Genomic DNA, 23,111 nt, shown 5'->3' with positions numbered 1-23,111 from the left:
TCCAGAAGTGAAAAGAGAGTGTGTTTAAAATGTCAGAAACAGCAGGCCTGGTCTTCTAAGCAGGACAATATTAGCAAGCAACTATCACCCAGGAATATAAATACAGTAGCTTTAGAAATGCAGACTAGCAGAATTCATGAGCAGCACCACCACCCCCGGCAAAGAAACTAAGATGGAACATAGCTCATCCTAGCTAGTTCAACTTAAACATCCTTCTGGGTTGAGTTTCTTAGGACCTCAACTACCTTTTAACAAAAGAGAATAATTTACTTGCTGTCAGCTATGTTCAAACTGGGGTACTGTATATATGGGTACAATCCAAAGAACAGCTGGCCTTAAAATAGGCACACCCTGAGGGTCTTTATGTTTGTATTTCTTCACCACACTACTCCAAAGATACTTGTGCTGTCCCCTTTTTCTCCTTTCTGAGTGTGGGGTGGTGAGCTGCTTTCGTAAATAAGGTGACTTTCCATGTCACGTTGCAGTTTATCTGTGAAAGATGCTGTGCAAAGAAATCAAAAGATTGCAGTGGACACATTGTGCCTGCTGTTGGACCTTTCTGGGCTGTATTTTCTGTTTTTGTAGCCTGTGAAAATCTTTGTTCTTCTAAATTATTTGTTTTTCTTGTGCTGCAGCTCACTCTAGCTACTGTGGAAGCATGAATGTAAAAGAATTTCTCAGGGAAGATGGCCACCTAGGTATGAATGGAGAATCAATGTGTAAGTATTATTTTATTTATTGTTGCATTTAAATCCCACCTTTCCTTAAAGGAGATGAAGGTAGCATACATGGTGGCATTCCCATTTTGTCATAACAACCCTGTTAAACTGACTTTTGCAGGGATATTCCGTATTTTTGTGGAAGCTGGAAAAGCAATGTATCTTGGCCATGATTAATCCTGCACTTGCAGGAAGTTCCAGTTGTTTGCTCTGTTACCTCTCTAAGCTTTATTATCAATTGCTTTTTAACAGTTGTCTTTATATATGCAACTGTCTATTGGATTCAATTTTATTTGTCTGGGTGGCGAATCTGCAGCATGAATGTGTCAAGTGATACAGACCACAGAGGTTTGTGGCATGCCTGCCTCTCCCCCACTGCATTGCTGCCTGCTCCTATTTCTATAGACAAAAGGCAAAAACACACCAAGATTCTGGGGGAGGAATCTGGGGGGAAATAAATTTCTGTGACATATCTGGCACACCACTGTCTTCTTGAATGTGTTATATTAATTGATTGTTACCACAACCAACAGGTGATGACTGTAAGGGGAAGAAACACCTTGAAACACACACAACAGCCCACATGCAATCCTCAAGGTCTAAAAGAGTAGCAAGGACCATTTGGCACATCTTTTCTTACCCAGGTTGACTTGCACCATTTTGTTTTCGTATTTTGATTTCTTTCGCTCTCATCATCACAATCTCTTCATTGTTAATTGCTCTCGCTGTTGTTGTTTTTAGAGCTTTCTTGCAAAGTAGATTAGAGTGACTTGCTTGTGTCAGCCAACACCTCTTATCACCTCTTGCTATGAGTTTAGGTTGACCCCTGTCATGAAGGAAGCTTGGAACAGATAATCCTCATTCTACATATGTTGCAGAACTGTTAGGAAGGCAGAATAAAATAGCTTGTGCTATTGTGCTAAAATGGAATGTTACAGATGCGGAACAATAATCTTAGAGAAGAGAGTTTCTGGGGGGCCCCCCAAAAATCTTCTAGCTAAAATAGATCTACACCTAATAAATGCAGTCTTTTAATAACAAATGATATCAGAAAGAGGCAGGTGGAAGTGCGTTGCTTTGCCATGTTTTGGCATGCTGCTTAGCAGTATGACTCAGTGAAGTAGTATTCTCTCTCAAAACCATTCTTGTTTATTAAAAAAAGCATGGTAGTAAACCCATGGAAAGTAGAGCCTGTTGAATTATCAAATCCAGTGTTTCTTTATAATGTTAGTTCCAGTTTTTCTCTGCTGTAATGCTAATAAAATATTTTTTATGTGGATATAAAACAACAACAACAATCCCAGAGTGTTTTAAAATGGTAGTGTTTTTAATTGAAGATGCTCCCCATTTTCTGTGTTCATATTCATCTGTGTTATATTAGGTTACTTCTTGCTACATATGTTACAAAGAATGGGAACAGCAGGATGCTTTGTGTCCAGGAAGATTTTGTCACTCCTTTGGCTAGCCGTTGTGTCTCCAGGTTACTATTGATTTTGTGTGTGTATGTTTATGCTTTTGCATGAGTATTCTGCCTTTTAAAGCATACTGGCATCTTATAGTAGATGTGATCAGCTGATTTAACCTGGATTTGTGATCCTTAGGGCAGCTTCAAATGCTACACAGAAACATTTCCTACACAAAAAGCACTTCCTGTAAGTGCCATGGGGCTTGTTTGCACCATCAGTACACCTGATGAGGCATGGGCTTTGGAAAGAAGGCTTTCAATAGGCAGAAATCTCTGTATAGAACTACCTACCTAAACAGTCCCGAGATCAGGAGGAACCAACCACTTTCTGTTTCCTGCAGGCACTAGCCCTGCTATGAACAAAAGGTCACAAGTGTTCTCCATTGTCCTATACACCTCCGCCTTCTTAGTTCCTGAATGTCCAGCATTTTTATTTGGAAAGGAGGATGAAACTTGTGTGTAGACTCAGTGGCGTAGCTAGACCCTCGGGTGCCGGGGGCAGTCCGCACGTCATGCAGCCGGGGGCGGCGCGAGCTGCCTATTGGGGGCAGGGCGTGCTGCATGGAGCCTCTCTGCCGCCTCCCCCTCAGCTGTAGGGTGGCTGAGGGAGAGGCGGTGGGCAGGCGCAAGACCCACGCTGCCGTTTTAGGCAGCGTGGAACTTGCAGGCACCCAAGCCATCACATCACTCCCAGGAGAGACGTATGGCTGGCACACGCTGCAGGCACCGCAGTAAATTCCGGCCCCCACAGTGTGGCGCCCAGTGCCACTCGCGTTTCGTTAGGTTTGTTGACGGAACTAAAAAGTTTTGTGAGCCCAGGTTGTTGTTGTTTTATTTAAAAAACACCCTCATATTTTTGTGACCCTCCTCAGTGATGACACCCGAGTGGCCCGCACCCCCCCTTCCTCCGCCACTGTGTAGACTGGCTTCGTTTTCACATTGTTGCCTATGTTGAAGTGCTTTTCATGTAGGAAATGAACTTGTTTCAAGCATCCTTTTGGTTTTTCCATCATTGTTTGCTTAATGCTAACATCTGTAGCGTGGTTGTGTTCACAGCTTATTAATAACCCGGCATACCTGATACAGTGTGCCTGCTTCCAGTATTGCAAGGCAGAATTAGCTAGTTGCGAAAACAGAGGGCTGCTCTCAGAAATAGAGAAACTGACCCCTGGGCATCTTACTTCATCTCATTCCCCAAGGGGTTTCATTGACACACTAAGTACATATTAAGAATGCAGCTTCAGCATGCACAATCTTTTGTAAATTGTCAGACTTAAGTTGCTACTCCCTGCTGCATGACTTTGTGCGTGTGTGTGTGACATTTCAGGTTACAAATATAGGTTGTAATATGATGTGTTATGGACTGATTTTAATGTTGCATGTGTGTGGTCATTTGCCAATACTCATTTACTCCCAAAATCTGCATGTCATATAATATTCTTCTACAGCACTCCCCTGTTGCTTCTGCTCGTCCTCCTAAGGCAGTGGTTTTCAAACTGTGTTTCAGGGAAGCTTAGATCTCCTCAATGAAAAGATGCGTAATGGTGGACAAACTTTCCCAAGAGGCCACTCACCCAACATTACAGAGCATCCCCTGCAGTGTGAAGCTACAGGGCCATGTTGGCTATCTTCTTGGGTGCATCTTGGTTCATGGATGATAGTGGCCAAGCTCTGCAGGCCTAGCCAGTGTCTGTGTGAACGGAGGATGTGGCATAGAATATTTCCTTACAGGGATTCCCTGCAGACATGTTGATTTGGAAAAGTTTCCCTGAAGACCCAAACGTTTGAAAACTATTGTCTTCGGTGATTATCTTACATTCCCAATTCAGCCAGCGTTGTTTGTTCTCATCTAGGGAAGGCAGCTGCAGGAGTGTTCTGGTGGCTTGGGACTGGATGGTATCAACTTGTTACTCTGATTTCTTTGCTGAATGTATTCCTTCTTACAAGGTTTGTAAGCTTTTCTTAACAGAATTTGATCACCATGTGTTTAGAAGAGCCATGATTGTAGATCAGTTTTCTTCATCACAATTTCATCACAGGAAACAATTGGATTAAAGATGATACAGTCTCATTTTTCAGCTGGTTCATACATTATGGCAAACCACTAGATTATTACAAAGCGCAGGGAGTCTTGGACACAAATGTTCTCCCTCCAATCCATGATGTGCTTGCAAGCAGATTGGAAACTTTCACTTTCGTTTTAAATCAACCACAGTTTGTCAAGGACAAACGGTGATTAATTTTAATATTTAATCCTATTGCTGTTGGTTGAAATAAGTCAGCTTCAAACCACTGATTATAAAAATGACATGTTTCAACAAGCCATAGTTAACCACCGATTAGGTTACAGATGTAATGCTATACTGATGGTAGCTGAAAATGGAAATGAAAGTGTCCTGCCTTCACAGCTATGTTGTGGGTGCCAGGGTGCACACAGGCTGAGGCTTGCTGCTGCTTGTTCCTGTTATGACGAACCATGTGAATTGGAAAGCACTCAATTTGCTGAGCTTGCTTGGTGGTTATTAAATTCTGCAAGCTAGGCTAAGAAGTTGCCTCCTAGTTTCAATACTGCGCTTCTTAAGACAAAGTGGTAGATTTTCTTTGAAAGAACAACGCTACCCTGAGCAGATTGGGATCCAATTTAGGATAGATAGATAGATAGATAGAGATTTATTATTTTATTTTAGTAACCAAAACTAAAAAAGTATGCCATGTTAATTTCCCTTGCTGTATAAATTGTTGGGATATTTGTACACCGAACTGCTCAAGCAGTGAGGAATGGTATGGATTGTGTGTCTGACTTTCCTGTGGGAAAGGAAGCTGTGTTTATCTTCCTTTCTTCCCACATGATGTTTTTGTGTCTTCTTTCTTTCACTTCTGGTTCTAGATGTGACTGGAAGCAAGATGCCGAGCTCTGTCTTTATACTCTCAGCAGCAGAGTTTTATTCTGTATATGGCCCTAAATAAAGTAGCAGCAAATATACTTTATGGCTCTCTTTATCTGTGTGTGCTATTCTTCATGGACACGGAGGACAGTCGCATATTACACCGGCGTGCCTGGGGGCAGACTCACCGTTAGCCCCTGCCCGGCAATGCCAACATAAATATCTTGGAAGTTTCCCCCCAAAAGTATTTGAATTAAAATATCTTATTTTAAATGAATAAAATAAAATAAAGCATAGTTAATGTACATAAAAACAAATTCAAATCAAACAAATTCTTTGTTTGGAAACTTCAGTTTATTGTAATATTTGTAAGTATTTACAAAGATGGCAAATCTTTTTAAAGAAAGAAAATGTTAGCAATGAAACTGGTTAAATTAATTTGGCCATGCTCTAAGAGCTTCCTGTCTCCATTCCAGTTGCTCAGTTTCACTTGTATTAATTCATTATATTTTTTTAAAAAATGTATGTACAGTGGTACCTCGGGTTACGAACGTGATCCGTTCCGGATCGCAGTTCGTAACCCAAAAAGTTCGTAACCCGAAAACGGCGTTTTGCGCATGCGCAAAGCGCTATTTTCGCGCTTTGTGCATGCGCAAATGCGTGCACGCTTCTGCGCACACACACGCGCCGAAAATACTTCCAGGTTTGCGCAGTTCGTAACCCGGGTTGTTCGTAACCCGAGGTGTTCGCAACCCGAGGTACGACTGTAGTAATGTATTTCACAAATGGAAACTTTTCCATGGATGAATATAGCAGTGGAAAAAATTCCATCCCACATCACTTCTCTAAATTTATTTTTTAAATTGACTTTATAACACAGAGGAGAGATAATGGCCACAATCCTAAAATCCATGCAATTTATTTTCTGCGACCATCAGGACTGGAACACAAGCTTCTGTTGAGAACATCAGTGAGTTCCAGAGGCAGTTTGCAGTACATCACGCCAAGTCACTGTTCAAGAGAGAAAAGTCCTCCTAGGCACCTTTTAAGCTTATGGGCAAATCTAAACTGTTCTAGATTGTGGCCTGTAATCTAATATGTGCTGCTGTTTTTTCTCTGAATGAGTTACAAAACTATCTTCATAATGTGGGCATTGTTATAGATAATGGTCATAAAGAGCTTAAGTAATGGAATTGAAATTTTCGGTTATACGTTACATGTTCCGGCAACTAATGGCAGTGAGCTAATTGCAGTGAAATTCCTTTATCTATTTTCCAGATGCCTTCCAAAGATATTCAGACTGCTGTTGTTTCTCCTCCCGCTATTGCTGTTGCTAGGTAGGCGGAAATGTATCAGTAGAATGAGCCTGAAATCTTACTAATCTAGGTTACCTATTTATAGGGTTGTGTGTATTCAGCCTACATGTGTGGCCCACTCAGACTGAATGCAGCCAACCAGCCACATAACACTGGTTCATCTAGAACAGGGATGTCCAACTTCCAAGAGACTGTGATCTACTTCCACTATAAAAACACTGGCAGTGATCTACCCATTGGATTGACCAAAGTTGTTGGGCTTTTTGGGGGGGAGCCTTCACCAAAGTTGTTGTGGTTTTTTGGGGTGTGTGTGTCGCTCAATCAGAATCACACGATCGACCAGGAACGCCCCACGATCAACTGGCCGATTGCGATCAACTGGTTGGACATCCCAGATCTAGAATAATTCCCAAGCTTGGATCTCAAGCTGTTTTTGGACTACAACTCCCATCATCCCCAGCTAGCAGGACCAGTGGTCAGAGATGATGGGAACTGTAGTCCAAAAACAACTGGAGGCCCAAGTTTGGGAAACACTTATCTAAAAGCTTGAACAGCCTTTTTTCCTGCTTGCCTAGGTCTGGAAGTGTGTGTGTGTACACATACCTAGTACCTGGTGAGCCACAATTATAAATAATTCATTGCAGAGCCCAGCATCCAATCCATGTAGGTGTGGTCCACTCGCACCACAGCTGGAAGGTTAAGAGTGTGCCCAGCTACACATATGGTGAATCTTTGTAGCAATAGAAGAGTCTAAGTACAATAATGATGTAGAATAGCACTTCATATAGAGGGATGACTGGAAGGTTTTAAGTTTAAGTAGCAGAATTGGTAGAAATCATTAATTTATTGGAGGGCATGGGCCCTGGGATTTATTGGGAACATTGGAAGCTCCTTTATTCTAAGTCAGGCTATTGGTCCACATCACTCTCTACGTCTGCACTGACTGGCAGTGATTCTCTATGATCTCAGACAGGGGGCTTTTCCAGCCCTATCAGGAGATGCTGGAGATCGTAACTGAGGCCTTCCGCGTGCAACACATATGCTTTCCAAGTGAGTCAGGGCACTTCCCTGTTGCTCTTGAGTTCCCATAGTTTTCATATCTGCATTGAGAAATGATATAGACCATGGGTAGGCAAACTAAGGCCTGGGGGCCAGATCGGACCAATCGCCTTCTAAATCTGGCCCGCGGACGGTCCGGGAATCAGCGTGTTTTTACATGAGTAGAATGTGTCCTTTTATTTAAAATGTGTATCTGGGTTATTTGTGGGGCCTGCCTGGTGTTTTTATATGAGTAGAATGTGTGCTTTTATTTCAAATGCATCTCTGGGTTATTTGTGGGGCATAGGAATTCGTTCATTCCCCCCCCCCCAAAAAAAAATATAGTCCGGCCCCCCACAAGGTCTGAGGGACAGTGGCCTGCCCCCTGCTGAAAAAGTTTGGTGACTCCAGATATAGACTGTGGTCAAAGATATTAATTTAATGATTAATGCCAAATTAAAGTTGGATTATTTTGTCGAACTTACTTTAGAAAAAAATATGAGGATTTCCTGTTATCAAGATCTTTATCTTTACCCCCTTTTTGCCTTTCTTTTAGGATTATGGCACTGGGGTACCGAAGGTTTCCTTTCATTATTGCCAGCTTTGAATTGGACGGGCATACACAGAATACACAGCTGGGAAGATTCTGCAAATATTATTGAGCCTCAGCCCGATGCCTCTTATACTCTTCCATACCCTGATGTAAGTGCTTTTAAAAAACATGTGTCTTAAGGCTTTTTGTTTCGCAAGTGAATGCTAAGGGGCTCCAGATGTTGCTCACTTTCCTATTAGATGATGGCCTTTGGTCTATCCATCTGCAAATGAATACCTGCCAATATTGTGGAGGGTTGGGAGTGATACAACCAAGCGCTCTGGCCATATTATTTTGTTCCTGTTGTGCAGGCCTGTCTTGACTTTCCAGATGTCTGACAGACTCTCTCTTTTTGAAACCCCAGAGCACGAGGCTGGCTTGATGCTTCACAAGTTGTGTTGGTTTGATAGATAGCTCATCAATATGCATAGTGCATTGTTTTGTTTTGTTTTGTTTTGTTTTGTTTTTTAAAAAGCTCCTTCCCCAATGGATGACCTTTGGACTCCTCCCCGTGTGCAGTGTATCCTTTAAATCCATGTCTTAAATTATATTTTATCACTTGTTGCTTTGAGGATAATGAGAATTAATCCCAAAATCTGGAATAAACTCCCAAGAGAGGTATGCCATTCTTATCACTGCCTGTTTTTAGGCAAAACAGTGTAGACAATTTTATTTCATTGGATCTTTTCTGAATGGTCTTATTATTCAGGATTAACTGCAGCTGCTACTTTAGTCTGCTGCTCTAGCTTGTTTTAAGGGTTTTTTTTTTACAGCTTTAATTTGTTGCAGTTGTGAGCTATTGTTATTGTAAACCACTATGAATCTTTTAGAACAGAGCTGGAGTATAAATGAATAAATACCCTTAAACATTTTATAGGAAACTATGAAGGTATTTGATGCAGATCGTGTGATAGAGCTGGAAAAGAAAATGGCCTTTATGTCTAAGAGATGGCATCATCGGGATGAAGAATATAGTAAAATGCTACTTCTCCTGCAAAGCCTTCAAGATCAAATTACCCAGATGAATGACAAAAGTGAAATGCTGACACTCATAAAAAATGTGGTGGGCCAGCATATTAAAGAAATGAAACCTGATGAAACGCCACACCCAGAGGTAATTTGTTTGGAACTGTTTCTTAAAACTTGGGAGTTTTAATGTGATCATTACAAACTTGTCATTCAAATACTCAATAACGCTTCTGTTGTAGGAGGCTGTTTAGAACTGACATGGGAAATGAGAGCTTGTGTGGGTGGGATACAAGTGTTTTCAGCTTGCACATGATAATAGTTTAGCAGATTGCATTATCGTCATTCTCACTGGAAGCATTTCATTATAATTCCATTTAGCCAAATGTATATGCTTAACCAGAAGATGTGTTTCACAACTGAGATTTTAAATGTGAGTTGTGGTAACATTAAAAATGCATTATTTGATATAAAGCCCAACATGCAGTACATTTAACACACGTTCCTATGATTAGCTTAAGAGTTGAATCACTGTCTTTTAAAGGAAGAAAATAACGCTTTTCATGAATGGATTTTAAAATGATACCATTTTGCTTCTTTACCTTTTCAAACTGCATTAAATAGCTCTCATATGGTCATTGTACTTGTTCGGGATGAACAGATATTATTTTGGGTTGTGTGGTTAAAATCCATACAATAATTAAATATGGGAGGGATCTTGTGAGAAATAAGCTTCAAAATTACTATTCTCTTTTATCTTTAAAGCGTGACTTTCTGACCTTGCACCAAGAACATGAATGGCGCATTGTAGCTTTAGAAGATCTCCTTGCAAAACTCTCTGAAAAATCGGAGGTAATGAAAAGAATGAAAGACTTGCTTTAAGAGTTTCTTTCAGTAGCAAAGGCTGTAATTTTAAGAATACTTGATTGGAAGTAAGTCCCAGTGAAATCTACAGGTTGCTTCCAAGCAAATATGCTTAGGGAAGGGGAAGAAGAAAAAGAGAAATCTGTTACATCTTAAGTGTGGAACCTCAGGCCTCTCTATTTTTGGAGATGCTGTTGCAAACCCTTCTCTAATTGGTCACCTGGCCAGAATGTCTCCTTGAACTTTGGTAATGCCTCTTGCTTGCCTAGATGGGAAGAGGTGTATTTGGGCACAAAGTGGTAGTTTAATGGCTATTATACTGGGCTTATCACTGGGGGTACCCTTTGGCATTTTATAATCTCTCAATCATACTAGCTTCTCAGGATGGTTGTGAGGATAAATACCATGAGATGCTCATAAGGCCAAAAGTGTGCCAAATGTATAATTTGTTGTGAGAACCAGAATTTTCAAATTTGGAAGGCAGATCTATTTTCCAGCATTAAGAAACATTTTTTAAAAAATTGCAGTTAGCACTCTTAACCATTTCTCAAAAGCATGAAAAAATAAGATATGTGCTGAGATAATGGGAGACAGTTGGTTTGACCAAACAAGATTTATGCTGGATAAGCATCAGACAGAAAGAGGAAAGGATTTTTCACTTGCAAAGAGGCCCTAGTTAAAATACGATTAGTAACCTCAAGTTGCAGTCTTGGGATCCAGAGTGTTATGTGGATCTCCATATGTCAGGTAATGTTTCTTCTTCTTCTCTGGAAGAAGGATTATGCCTTCCTTTCTTGTAATGCACTCCCTTCCCCCATAGCCATATGTTGAGTTAATGGATAAGAGCTGGATTACAATAACCACCACCACCGAGTAGTTTAAGAGCAATTTTCTTCCCCAAGTCACATGCAGTCCCAATTGGAGTCCAGTGCCTCTGCCACTTTCTCTCACCTGCCCCCATTCCACCATGGCATGAATATGTCAAAATTGCTATCAGAAATTTTGAATGGAGTTTAGAAAGTATGCAAATTGGTTCCTCATCATCTACTTTTTCCAAGTCCAAGTTTCTGTTGTATGGGAATCTTTTCTTCACAGCATCTCTTCTGTAGTTCAGAATAAGGAGGTTCCATGTGAATTTAATCATTTTATTATTTTTCAGGGCATTCAAAAGGAACTTGAGCTAACCAACGCACAAAGAGTGAGGTATGGCTGCAGCTAGTTCCTTGAACTGAGTACTCTGCCACTAAGCAGTTAAAACTAGCCTGTAAACAGATGATAGCTGTTCTTCTTTTAACACCTCTGAACTAAAGGTGGGTGGGTGGCTCTATAAGGGAGGTGGATTTAGCTACTGAATCTTTGATCTTCGTTGTCACTATACTGCATCTTGAAATTACATTCTAAAACTTGCTATAAGTCTGGAATATCATTCCATCATTCTACTGACTCAGAATTTATTTTCTTTCTGGTGACTTATTTTAATTCTATACTTGTTTTACACCAGCTTAAACCATATGCTCAGAAAATTGATTTTAAAGTTTCAAAATTCAGTTTGTTTGCTGATTACCTTACAGCTGCTTTGTGCTGAAACTATGCAGTTAGGGAATTCAGCATTTTCTCCCCACCATGCTACTTTAAAACAACAATTGAAATTTAATGTCTTGTTTCATGCCTACATATAGTAGCAAATTCAACAAAATGCTGTGAATTGTATAGAAATTTCCAAAGAATCATATGAACTTTGGGTGGCTTTGAACATTTCCCCAGATGAATAATAAGCAAAGTGTGAATGGTTCATACCTTCATCTCCATTACTGCTTTTTTATCTTGTTCATAGTGGAGTAGAGGGAACATGTTTATCACATCAAATATGCTCTTGCATACATAGAAAACACATCTCTCTGCCAAAAACTTGCTCATTTTGTTTTACTTCAGCGTACTGTTTTTTTTACTGTTACTAGGGGCGCGGGTGGCACGGTGGTCAAAACCACTGAGCCTCTTGGGATTGCCGATCAGAAGGTTGGCTGTTTGAATCCCCTCAACGGGTGAGCTCCCGTTGCTCAGTCCCAGCTCCTGTCAACCTAGCAGTTCAAAAGCACGCCAAAAAGTGCAAATACAGTGGTACCTCAGTTTAAGTACACAGTTGGTTCCGGAAGTCTGTACTGAAGCGTACTTAACCTGAAGCAAACTTTCCCATTGAAAGTAATGGAAAGTGGATTAATCCTTTCCAGACGGGTCCGCGGAGTACTTAAACTGAAAGTACTCAAACCGAAGCATACTTAAACCAAGGTATGACTGTAGATAAATAGATACTGCTCTGGCAGGAAGGTATACAGCGTTTCCATGCGCTGCTCTGGTTTCTGTGTTCCGTTGCGCCAGAAACGGCTTAGTCATGCTGGCCACATGACCTGGAAAAACTGCGGACAAACGCCAGCTCCCTCGGCCTGTAAAGCGAGATGAGCGCCACAACCCCAGAGTCGTCCGCGACTGGACTTAACTGTCAGGGGTCCTTTACCTTTACCTTTAGATCTGTTACTAATAGTTCTGATGTTTGAATTTTGTCTTTTATTATCTTTTTGTGCTATCAGTGACACTGATGAACAAAACAAGCATCTGTTATCCAAGATTAAACACCTAGAACTTGAGTTGGCTCACATGAAATCAGAACTGCTAAGTTCACAGGGTTTGAAAACTTGCTGCGACAGAATGGATACCCTTCATGAAAAGGTAAGTTCAAAAGGAGACTTCCCTGATTGAAGTTTAATACGTTGTATTTGTACACCCAGTTCTGAGAAAGCATTTTGTGTCCAAGGTATGATTCCTGGAGGGATTGATTTGCCGAGTAGCATATGATTGTGTCTGTTTAGCTTACTCAAAATACAACACCATAAGATGCAATTGGTTTCACGACTTTACAGGACTGTCTACAAGCAGGAGACTGGCCTACTCAATTTCTGTGGGCAGGCACTGGCGTATAGTTATTTAGAATTTTCTTTTGGCTCTCTCTGTCATTCCATTTGAAGATCATGGTAAATGGGATTAAAGGCTGTAGATCTGGGATCCAAAGGGCAGATTAGGCCCACAGAAGGGGTTTACAGAAGCCCAGTGGAATTTCTGACTTGTTTCTTTTGAATAGTTAACACGAATGACTATGACAGAGGGGAATTGTTTGTTGCCTAACTTAGTGTATTAAAACATAATGTTGAAGCACCTCAACTTTTATGTTTCAGCAGTCTGATTGTTGGGAATAGCAGGAAACTAAAATAAGTATGGGTGTTAAGAGAACATTATTCTAATTGGAAAGTGATGCAAAGCCAGTGATATAACTTGCCATATGATATGTTTCTAGGTAGATGCCCAAGTTAAAGAATCAGTCAATACGCTTTTTGGCAACCAACAAGGAGACTTGCCAGAATCGTTGCTTCAGTGGCTAACATCCAAATTTGTGAGCAAGAGTGACTTGCAAAATTTGTTACAAGATCTGGAGTTGCACATCCTCAAGAACATAACTCTCCACATGTCTGTCGCAAATACAAAGTCAACTTCAGAGGTTGTAACTAGCATTGTGAATGAGGCTGGGATTTCAGGCATCACAGAAGCGGTAAGTAAGACGAAAAATATTGCACACTTCCACTAAAACTCTAGATTGCACTTTTATGCATTTCATTTTTAAGACAGTGCCATTCATCTTTAACTAGAAATGTTTTGCAGGAGAAAGATAAGAGCAAATATTTTAGATAAATGATAAAAAGATGGAGATGGAGACAGTCCATGTTTTTGTCTATTAACATAAATTTAATTTAGTGTGGTATGATTTTGTATTGTTTTTTTTTTTACTTTGGCCCTAAGGACTCTTACTTTGAATGTCAGTTTTTTAAATAATGCAGCGTCCCATACCTTTGCATACGAATAATCCAGATTACAATTGCAAAATTCTGAATCATGCTGCAGTAATAGAGTGTCCAACTAATTCCTTGCTGTACATTGTAGTGTCTTTAAGGAGTGCCAGTTGTGGAGAAGGTGTATCCTGGCATTTTATAGTAGTTCCAGTTTCATAGAGTACTGCATCCCCAAAGCATTTAACTTTTGGGCAATCCCACCATACCGTAAATGCAAGCACATCTCAACATTTTGGCGAGGAACCAGTACTCATGTAAAATAGTCTATGTGGTGTTAAGTACAGTTTGTGAATTGACTTTAATGTGAGTTCTTTGTTCCTCACTTTGTCAGAACGAAATGTTAGTCCTGCTCCAGTATTTGAAATTATAATTATAATTTCATCAATGTCATTAGATGATGATACCTTGGATCCAAAGTTACTCTTCAATGAATGGAAGAGTCTATGAACTTGTGGAAGCTCACATTGGCAGAAGTGAAGGAGGCAATTTTTCAGTGATTCCTCTTTCTCTCTGTGCCGCACCTCATTCTGTTCTGAAGGATCCTGCAAGGAGTGCTGCAGGAGAAAGGGAGAATCAACAAAATCGCCTCTCTATCCCCATGCCATTGCTCCCAACTTTCAACCACTAGAAACATCCCATGAACAAAGATCCACTTCCAATAACATGGGATCCAAGTCACTGACTGTGATGTCGTGTTGGGAACGAACTTTGCAGCTGGCTTGTAGAAACGAATGCTTTGCTACCAATACCAGTCCTAATTTTGTAGACCTCTGCCCATGTTAATAATGTCTGGCCTTTGCAGAAGTTGGTCTTTCTCTTCTTTCTTCTTCTTTTTTAAAGCTTTCCTTATCTAGTCATTTGCAGATAATTATTACCCAACACAAATTCCTAGGCTAGTGTCTATGTACAATTCTGAGAAGGTGATGTCTTGAGGGCTTGCTGGGTTATAAAGCTGGAAAGAAAAAATAAAAGGCATATAAAATAAATCCTGATGAAGGATTTATTTGAAATTTATATATCACGTTTTCTGCCAATAAGAGCGGCACTCAAGGTAGATATGCAATATAATTAAATAATGTAATCAAGGTAATGTAACAAACACAAACATGATTTAAAAATCTAATTATCAGATTAGAATGCTTAAAAATTAAAAATGCAGCTAGAGAAACATCAATAAAATTCCAGCCATAAAAAGGAAAACCAGCCCCATTCATTCTGAATGGGATTTCATAAAGAGGACAGCACCTCCATATTGACTGTATTGGTTACTGCTCAGGAGTACAATTTGTACTATTGAACACTAATGCAATTCATAGTTCTGGCATTGATGGTTAAAACTTAATCGCCTGAGGCTTTGTCACATCAAAGACCAGATTTGCCCATATGTTGCTTCAAAGACTAGTTTGCCCAAGCCTTAAAGTTAAGATTGGCCTTGAAGGCCCTCTTTGTCCCACCCTCTACTGGGAATACAGTTGGTAGGCATTAGGAACAGGTGGTGTCACAGGCACCCTCTGTTTACATTCTTATACTGGTTGCATGAACTTTTTCTTAATTCAGAGAGACATTTTTTGGGGAATATATATATATATAGAGAGAGAGAGAGAGAGAGAGAGAGAGAGAGAGAGAGAGAGAGAGAGAGAGAGAGAGAGAGAATGCTGTATAAAATAATTCTATGGCAAAAGCACTTGACATCAGTGTGTCAGAATGCTGAAATACAGTGCTTACTCTCAATTTCTCATATTCTTCTTACTATATTTGCAGCAAGCACGCATTATTGTCAATAATGCACTGAAGCTCTTTTCACAAGACAAGACTGGCATGGTTGACTTTGCCTTGGAATCTGGAGGTAAGTTCTGAGGGGATATTGCCTGTCTTAAACCAGAGGTGTTGAGCAACCATTTAAATAATTTAAATTTTTTGCGCTGATCTTCATTACAGATAGTAAGTTTTGCTGGCTCTTGGAGTCTTTCCTGTTGTGGCCCCCAAACCATTTAACTTTTTCCCTGAGTGTATTTGACTACCACCTAAAATAGCAGAGAGGAACCTTGGGCCTGGGGGGGCCAAATGCAGTATTCCAGGCTTCTCTTTCTGGCCCTTGGAGCTCTCACCAGCAGGGCACAACCCCTCCTTACCCTCTACCATCTCTCCCCCAGGCCACAGGCCACACTTCTCACTCAGCTTCACACCCTCCTTGAGTACTACAGAATTATACTAATTATAACTTGCTACTTCTTTTGTTTCATTTTGTAGTTTTCAGTGCCAGTTTTGCTTGATTTTAAATGGATTTGTTTTGTAAGATGCCTTCAGGGCACTTGTCAAAAGGCTGGAGTATAAATCACCAAAATAAATTAATAAATAAATAAATAAATATAGAATACTTCATCCCATAACAGGCTTTAGCTCAGAGACTAATAGAGTTTGTGTGTAAGAAGCTCAGACATAAGAAAAGTGGGTGGAGACAGCTTGGGAAATATGGCCTGGGCACACTTGGAGATTAACGGCTAGTTGCATTGAGGAAAGAAGAATTCACTCTTGATTCTGCAGTTATGGGAATCTAAAAATGTTCTTTAAATCAATCACTAGGAAAGCTAAAATTCTCCAACTGAAAACCTCTTTCTACCTGGTTTAGAAAGGAAACGTGGTCAGTTGAGTCATGGTTGAGATTAGCACTCCTCTTGTTAGCTGAACTTATTTCCTTTAAAAATCTATCTTGTGTAGACAGATACCTGTTTGGACATCTGGGTGGCTTATAGCAATATATGTATATGGTTAATTTAAGAAGGATATACGGATGATTATTGTATCCTAAATGTGAGCCAACAGTGGGTTTTGTTTTCCCTAACTTTTTCCCTTTGTTTTTCTTTTTCTTTGTAAATTTGCTTTTAAGAATTATTTTTTAAAAATAGGATATTTTTGCCTAGTGTTCAGGTGGGGGGGAATGTAAATAATTCACTGCCAAGAAGGGGAGAGGTGGGAGAAGGGGGAGCACATGTTTGAAAAGCTAGTTCCTAATTGCTCAACCACAGTTAAGAGCGGAAAAGCCAGCTCTGTCTGTACCACCAGCCCTTGGACTCTAGATTATTAGAGCAAGGAAGGTGAGGCTGTGCTGCTTTATAAAGGAGAAAACAGACTGTTGTCCAGCAGCTAGAGTTTGTGCTGGCTGCCCTGTCTGTAGTCCACCAAAGCATAGTTGGCTGCCAAGGGTTGAAAATGAAGAGGCACACGCAGAGTAAGTGTGCACTGTCTTATTAACAAACCTGAATAGTTTCCTTGTTTCTTCAAGGTGGCAGTATTTTGAGTACTCGCTGTTCAGAGACGTACGAAACCAAAACAGCTCTAATTAGTCTCTTTGGAATTCCTTTGTGGTACTTCTCTCAATCTCCTCGTGTAGTGATCCAGGTAATTAAAAGGCTAGTGATATTTAAAACACTTGGGAAACATATTTTCCCTGTTAAAGGCACAAGTTGCTCAAGGCTTTTGTCCAGAAGGGTTTCTCTGTCAACAGGAAAGGTAATTTCTGCTTTGTGCAGCAGTATCTTGGCTTCCTCACATCTTGTTGGCATCCTGGCATCAGCTTCTTTCTGTCTGTGCTCATGGAATAAGAATGAATTTTGTGCCAATATTGGATGAGCTAACCTTGGTGTCACTTAGTTTCCATCTCTTGTTAGCTTTTCTTCCAGAATCTCTGGCAAGAATTCCATGAAGGTGCATTTGTATGTTGACTGTTGCTCAGTTCCTTACCACTGAGATGCTTTGCAGCTAAATTTGTGCACTCTTCAGAACCCAAGCCATTTAAATGTTGATTTGCTTTCTGAAACAATGTTACAGTCATGAGTTCTGACATCTAGTATGTCCCGTGTGTGCACATTCTTGAAGTATAGCTGTTCCATAGGAATATATACCCTTATACAGCCAGGACAGTTGTCATTGCCCCAACACTGAGCTGCTTTTGTTAGCTATTTCATAAATTTTTATGCACTAGATTGTAAAAAACACCAGTAGTTTTCAAACTGTGCACACAGGAAGACTGTGACTTCTCAGGGTGCTCAATGAGAAGATTAGTAAAACTGCTTGCCCACCAATATGCATATTCTGCAGTGTTCATGTACAGGGGTATTGAGCATGCAGCAGGTCTGGATAAAAGGCAGAACATGGCTTGTTGGCTCCTGAGGTGGTGGTGGTTTTTTTCAAGAATGCTGGACTAGAAGCCTGATCCAGTCCTTAAAAAAGAGAGTACATTTAGGGTGACAATGCAGATCAGTCATACCTCTTGCTTTTTAACTATAAAATCTACAAGTAGACTGTGGGGATTCTAGCTTAAAAACAAAACAAGGAGACAGATCACACCAAACTAAGGCCAGCCGATAATTATTTTAGGAGACACAGTTAGTTTAGAGAAGATGATGGTGAAACCCAACAGGCCTCAAACATGGCACACAAATCCCTTTCAATAGGTAGATTGCCCAAAACAGACAATACAGTGTAGAAAGTTTTAAAACCACTGAATTATGCAACAAAGTTATATCTCAGGTTTCTTAAAGGAAGCTATTTCAGATTATAATTGCTTCACATTTTTTATGATGATGCCACGCGGCGTTATTATGTTGCTGAACTTCCGTTATCATAATTTTGTGCTGCTGAGATACATGACTTAAAAGATATGCACCATCTAAGGAAATTATGCAATTTCTCAGTATAAGCTTTGTTCACGTTATAATGTCAGATCTTATTAATGGAACTGCAACTTTTTTTATTTCTTCCCTTAAGCCTGACATGTATCCTGGAAACTGCTGGGCTTTCAAAGGATCACAGGGATATCTGGTTGTCAGGCTTTCCATGATGATCTACCCTACAGCCTTCACCCTGGAACACATACCAAAAACACTTTCACCAACAGGCAATATTACCAGTGCTCCAAAGGATTTCTCAGTATATGTAAGATTTATACCTCTGTGTCTTGATTTATCACCTACCCTGTCCCTGATGTGCCTGCTTCAGAACTTTTCCCTTGGGAACTGTATTTGACATATGTACAAGCAGCTGTAAGAGCAGACTGTTCTAATTAGCTTTTCAGTGTACCCAGATATATAACATAAAAGACTTTTCAGTAAAACAAAGAAATGAAAAGAACAGGAGATCACACTTTCAACCTAATACATTTTGTGTTAAAATTAAAGTAGAAAGTCAAGATGTGCGGTTTATAAAGGTTACTCTTGCATACAGACCACATTTCAGCCATTTCTAGTATTTTACATTGCAATTATCCTGAGACTTCGTGGTGGTCTTTGTGGAAATCAAAGTAGAAAATTCATATTTTTCTTATCCTAAAAATATTCATGGTGTATGTGGGATATGTTGTGTGTCCTACTTGCTTTTATTGTGATCTTGTCTTTTAGTAGGGACTGAGAGAGATTGAAATTAAAACTGAATCTTATAGTTACCTTCTCTGGTGAGAATTCAGAATAATATTAAACATTTGTGTTGGCAGGGTCTTGAAAGTGAGTATGAACAAGAGGGCGTACTTCTTGGGCAATATATTTATGATCAAGATGGAGAGCCATTACAGATGTTTCAAGTAACGGTATGTCAATATTAGTACAAAGCCTATCTGCCTTTAGGCTTCTTTATTTTACACTCTTGGAGGCATTGACATGTAATTGTGGAATGCAAATAGTACCGGTATTACTTTGGATTTGCTCCTGTAAAGCAAAGAAGCTACATCATGCATGTGACAAATAAAATGTGAAAGTCTGGTTTGCTCCAGTCTTGCATATAAGCCCAAAGAGAGTTTTACTAGCATACTTACTGCTCATTCACAGAAATCTTAAAGTAGCACAAGGCTTTCCAAACTGGAGGAAATTTGCATTTCAATTCCCCTAACTGCAAATTCTCCCCTCCTCTAATATCACATAAATTGATCTGTGGAGAATTGTTGGCCCCGCCTTTTTGCATGGGCTTGATGGATTTTTGACCTATTTTGACTGCAATAGTGCATGTAAAGTTGAATGCAAAGGAAGTTGTAGCAACAGTTATTGATACAACATTGTAATCCTGCTTCTTTTAAGGACAAAATACTGAAAAGCTAATGGTTGTGTCCAATACTGGTCCTGCTCAAAGTAAACCCATTGAAGTTAATGAACATGACTAAGGGTTGCTAGGTCCTGCTGAGAAGAGACCCACTGAAATTAAGAATCCTAAGTTATTCACATCCACTGACTTCAGCAGGTCTACTCTGTGTAGGACTAGCACTGGATACCACCCTAACTTATGTCCATTAATTTCATTGAATGCTGTGAGTAGGTTTTGGGTACAACCATAAGCACCCTTTTAGTCCAATTTATTGCAATAAGAAATAACTGGCGTGAGTTATGTGGTTAACAAGGGCTGGACTGAATTCATAGCATTTAACATAACAATAGAATTTATTCTACAGATAAATTACTTTTAAAATAAGTTAAAATAAGTTATCTGCTAAGTTCTAACTTCTTCCTCATCCTTTATTTTTTTAGGAGACAACTGAAAAACCATTCCAGATAGTGGAGCTAAGAATTTTTTCTAACTGGGGCCATACAGAGTACACTTGCCTCTATCGGTTTAGAGTGCACGGGAGACCTGCTGAATGAATCCTATGTACCCTTTCCAACTTCTTGATGTATATTTTTTTCTGTTTATATGTATATAAAGGGAAAGCCTGGAACACTGGAATTCTTAAAAGATACACGATGGGCTGCAGGTTCCAAGTTCTTGGCTAAGTATAGAAGACTGCCAACAGAATTGTATATCAAACCAAACGGTTATTTGCTCAGATGCTCAGCTTGTACCTTCCAGACAGCTTTATATTTTTATCGTGTTCATTCTAAGAAAAATACTGCATGCCAACCGCTCTCATTTGCAAAACTCAGTTAACAAGCTAGTAAATATCTATTTTATTACTTTGCAATATAAGCTTTTTAAAAACTTCTTTTTTGGCAGCTAGGAATCTGTTTTCATTGTGGGGGCTCACCTTCCCCACTTATACGATTTTAAAAACAACAACCGTGGATGCAGTTTACCATATTCTGCAGTTAAATAGTTTCCAGTCACTTTGACGGGGTTTGCATGTGGTTCCAGCACAAGCCTTCTTTAAGGGATGGAGACTTGTGTGGCACCAGTAGTTGCTGCATTGCCTTTTGGCCACAACCTCCCAGACCTGGTGCCACTTCACATACTTTAAATTCTCAGCAGGATTTGACACCAGTGTTGTGCTTTTGAGGGAAAGGTTTTGATTTCATCTGAAATTTTCTAAGAAGATCTTGCTAAAAGACACATTTGGTAAGAATATATTATGTTTTAATGTTACAGATAGGAAAGGAATAGAGCCAGAAGTCTATTCGGACTGGTAACTAAACTGGAAAAACAAGAGAGAAAAGCATCATTAACAGGTGTTTTAAACATAAATGGCTTTAAATTTTGATTTTTAAAAAAACTTTCCTTTTAAGCAAGTTGATGGTTACAGTAGCTAATAGTAGTTGAATGAATTAGAAGGTTTCCGTGAGTGTTAAGTACAAATTTGGCCAAGCGTTACAGCGTAATATCAACAGAAGTAGATGCTGAATAAAGGAGAAAGAGGTCTCATCAATAAGAAATGGCCTGAACAGGATGGAATTAGTATGGCTTACAAGAGTAGATGCTGAGCGATGGGAAATAATAAGGAAGTGGAAGTGGAACCAGAATTAAAAGGATGATGCCAGAAATGCTAAACCTCAGATGAGGCAACAGGCAACCATGTTTCATCCCTGGGGCTTATTCACACATTCTCTTTTGTGCAGTTTAATATCCCAAGCCTCATTGGGTATTCTGGGGTTGCTGCTAATCTCTGGAAAGCCAGAGGAAACTTCACAAGATTGAATGTTGTTGAAACCTCAGGGGCAAAGTTTTGACACCACTTCTCCCAAAACAACTGTTTATTTAAAAAAACACCCACACAGTAACATGGTTATGAACTTCAGGACAGAAACGGAAGTTTTCCTAGAGCTCTTGTTACACATGGAACTTGTTGCATGCCCCAACAACTTGACATCTTTTAAATTGGAATTATTATTAGAAACCTTCCTTAGGAAAAAGATTCCTGAAAGTGGTGGTGTGTGAAATTCTTAACTTGCGTTTCACTTTTTTTGGAAAGTTTATAATAATTGTTCTTTTGGGAACGACAAGATGGAGAGTTAATGTATGTTGCACAAAGAGTCCTCAAATATTTATAGAGAGTTTTATTTCCAGAAGACCATTTGCTCGCCTAAGTTCAGCTAGAAACAGAACCAATGGCCTATTGAGAATAGTTTGTTAAAACCTGTACAGCTGTTTCATAAACTGTAGGTTAAATATATAAATCAGAATTATCCTGTATAAATCCAAATGGGGGAAGTTGACGGGGTGGGGAATATTTTGCATAACACTAACTTATTTTTTAAAGACGTGAGATAGGACTTTGTGCAATGTATTTTTGTAAATGCTTTTTTCAAAATATTTGTCTCTGGTATCCTTTGCTGCCTCCAAACTGACAAGAAGCTATTGAAAATGTTTTAAGAGTTTAACTTTTGGAAAGTGCATGTAATATTTGGAACTAAGTAATAAAAGTTTTCTTTTTTTCCCCTTTTGGTATTTATGCTGAAAGCCTCTTGTAATAACTTGGTAATTTTTAAAGTCGCTAAAGGCAGCTGGCAGTCATCTTATTTAAGTGCAAAGTGACTTGTTTCAGGACAATCTGGTCTATGATTGTTGCCCAGCACACAGCACAGTTATGTAAGTTAATAGAAAAGCAATGTGCCACACCACTTAAGCTACTACATAAATAGTCTTGGAAAGGATTCAGCAAACTTGGAGAGGATGGAACTTTCGATGGTTATTAGCCTTGATAGTTAAAGGTAACCCCCATCTGCAAAGGCCCACTCCCTCTGATGACCAGACTTTCAGGTACAAATAGGACAGCTGTCACTCATTCCGCACCTCTGACCTTTCCAGAGCAATCTGGTTGACAACAACTACCAGACTCAGAACGCTAAACTAGAGGGTCTTGGGTCCAATTCAGTATGGCATTTTCTTCTTCTGGTTCTCTTTGCCTATCTCTGCACCAAATGCTCTGCCTTCCTCCCCAAAATTATGCAGAAAGTATATTATGGATGTACTTTTGTTCACGTTTTATAGATCCAAGGGCATGTAGAATTTGCTGTGTGTCTTGTGTGAAGGAAACACACAACCATGCAAGAATTAAATCAGGGGTCCCCAGACTTACCGGGCTTCAGGCCGGTGCCTGCTGCGCCGACCGCGCGGAGGGCAGGGGAGTGCGCGCGCAGCGGGCCGGAGGCGGGGGAGTGCGCGCCCGTGCGCATGCGCA

General features: G+C 39.9%; 1 protein-coding gene across 8 annotated transcripts in view; it reads left to right on the top strand.

Moving 5' to 3' along the window:
* The window catches only part of SUN1 (Sad1 and UNC84 domain containing 1), a 54,326-nt gene extending 31,959 nt beyond the window's left edge, over nt 1-22,367 (top strand). For 6 of the 8 annotated variants that reach the window (XM_035132248.2, XM_060282496.1, XM_035132247.2 and 3 more), the window contains 16 exons: nt 636-719; nt 1,253-1,363; nt 2,101-2,199; nt 4,038-4,131; nt 6,348-6,406; nt 7,980-8,125; nt 8,893-9,129; nt 9,747-9,833; nt 11,005-11,048; nt 12,431-12,569; nt 13,192-13,443; nt 15,503-15,587; nt 17,025-17,140; nt 18,509-18,676; nt 19,230-19,322; nt 20,251-22,367. In XM_035132248.2, coding sequence (XP_034988139.2) covers nt 636-719; nt 1,253-1,363; nt 2,101-2,199; nt 4,038-4,131; nt 6,348-6,406; nt 7,980-8,125; nt 8,893-9,129; nt 9,747-9,833; nt 11,005-11,048; nt 12,431-12,569; nt 13,192-13,443; nt 15,503-15,587; nt 17,025-17,140; nt 18,509-18,676; nt 19,230-19,322; nt 20,251-20,364 — 1,928 coding nt within the window. In that variant the 3' untranslated portion in view covers nt 20,365-22,367. The remainder of the gene's footprint in view (nt 1-635; nt 720-1,252; nt 1,364-2,100; nt 2,200-4,037; nt 4,132-6,347; nt 6,407-7,979; nt 8,126-8,892; nt 9,130-9,746; nt 9,834-11,004; nt 11,049-12,430; nt 12,570-13,191; nt 13,444-15,502; nt 15,588-17,024; nt 17,141-18,508; nt 18,677-19,229; nt 19,323-20,250) is intronic. The other 2 variants (XM_035132251.2, XM_035132246.2) reach the window with 1 other exon arrangement.
* The last annotated feature ends 744 nt before the right edge of the window (nt 22,368-23,111 follow it).

This window comes from Zootoca vivipara, chromosome 14, assembly GCF_963506605.1.
Source record: "Zootoca vivipara chromosome 14, rZooViv1.1, whole genome shotgun sequence".
Lineage (NCBI taxonomy): Eukaryota > Metazoa > Chordata > Lepidosauria > Squamata > Lacertidae > Zootoca > Zootoca vivipara.
The sequence above is the reverse complement of the archived record's forward strand: the minus strand, read 5'-3'. Positions and strand labels throughout refer to the sequence as shown.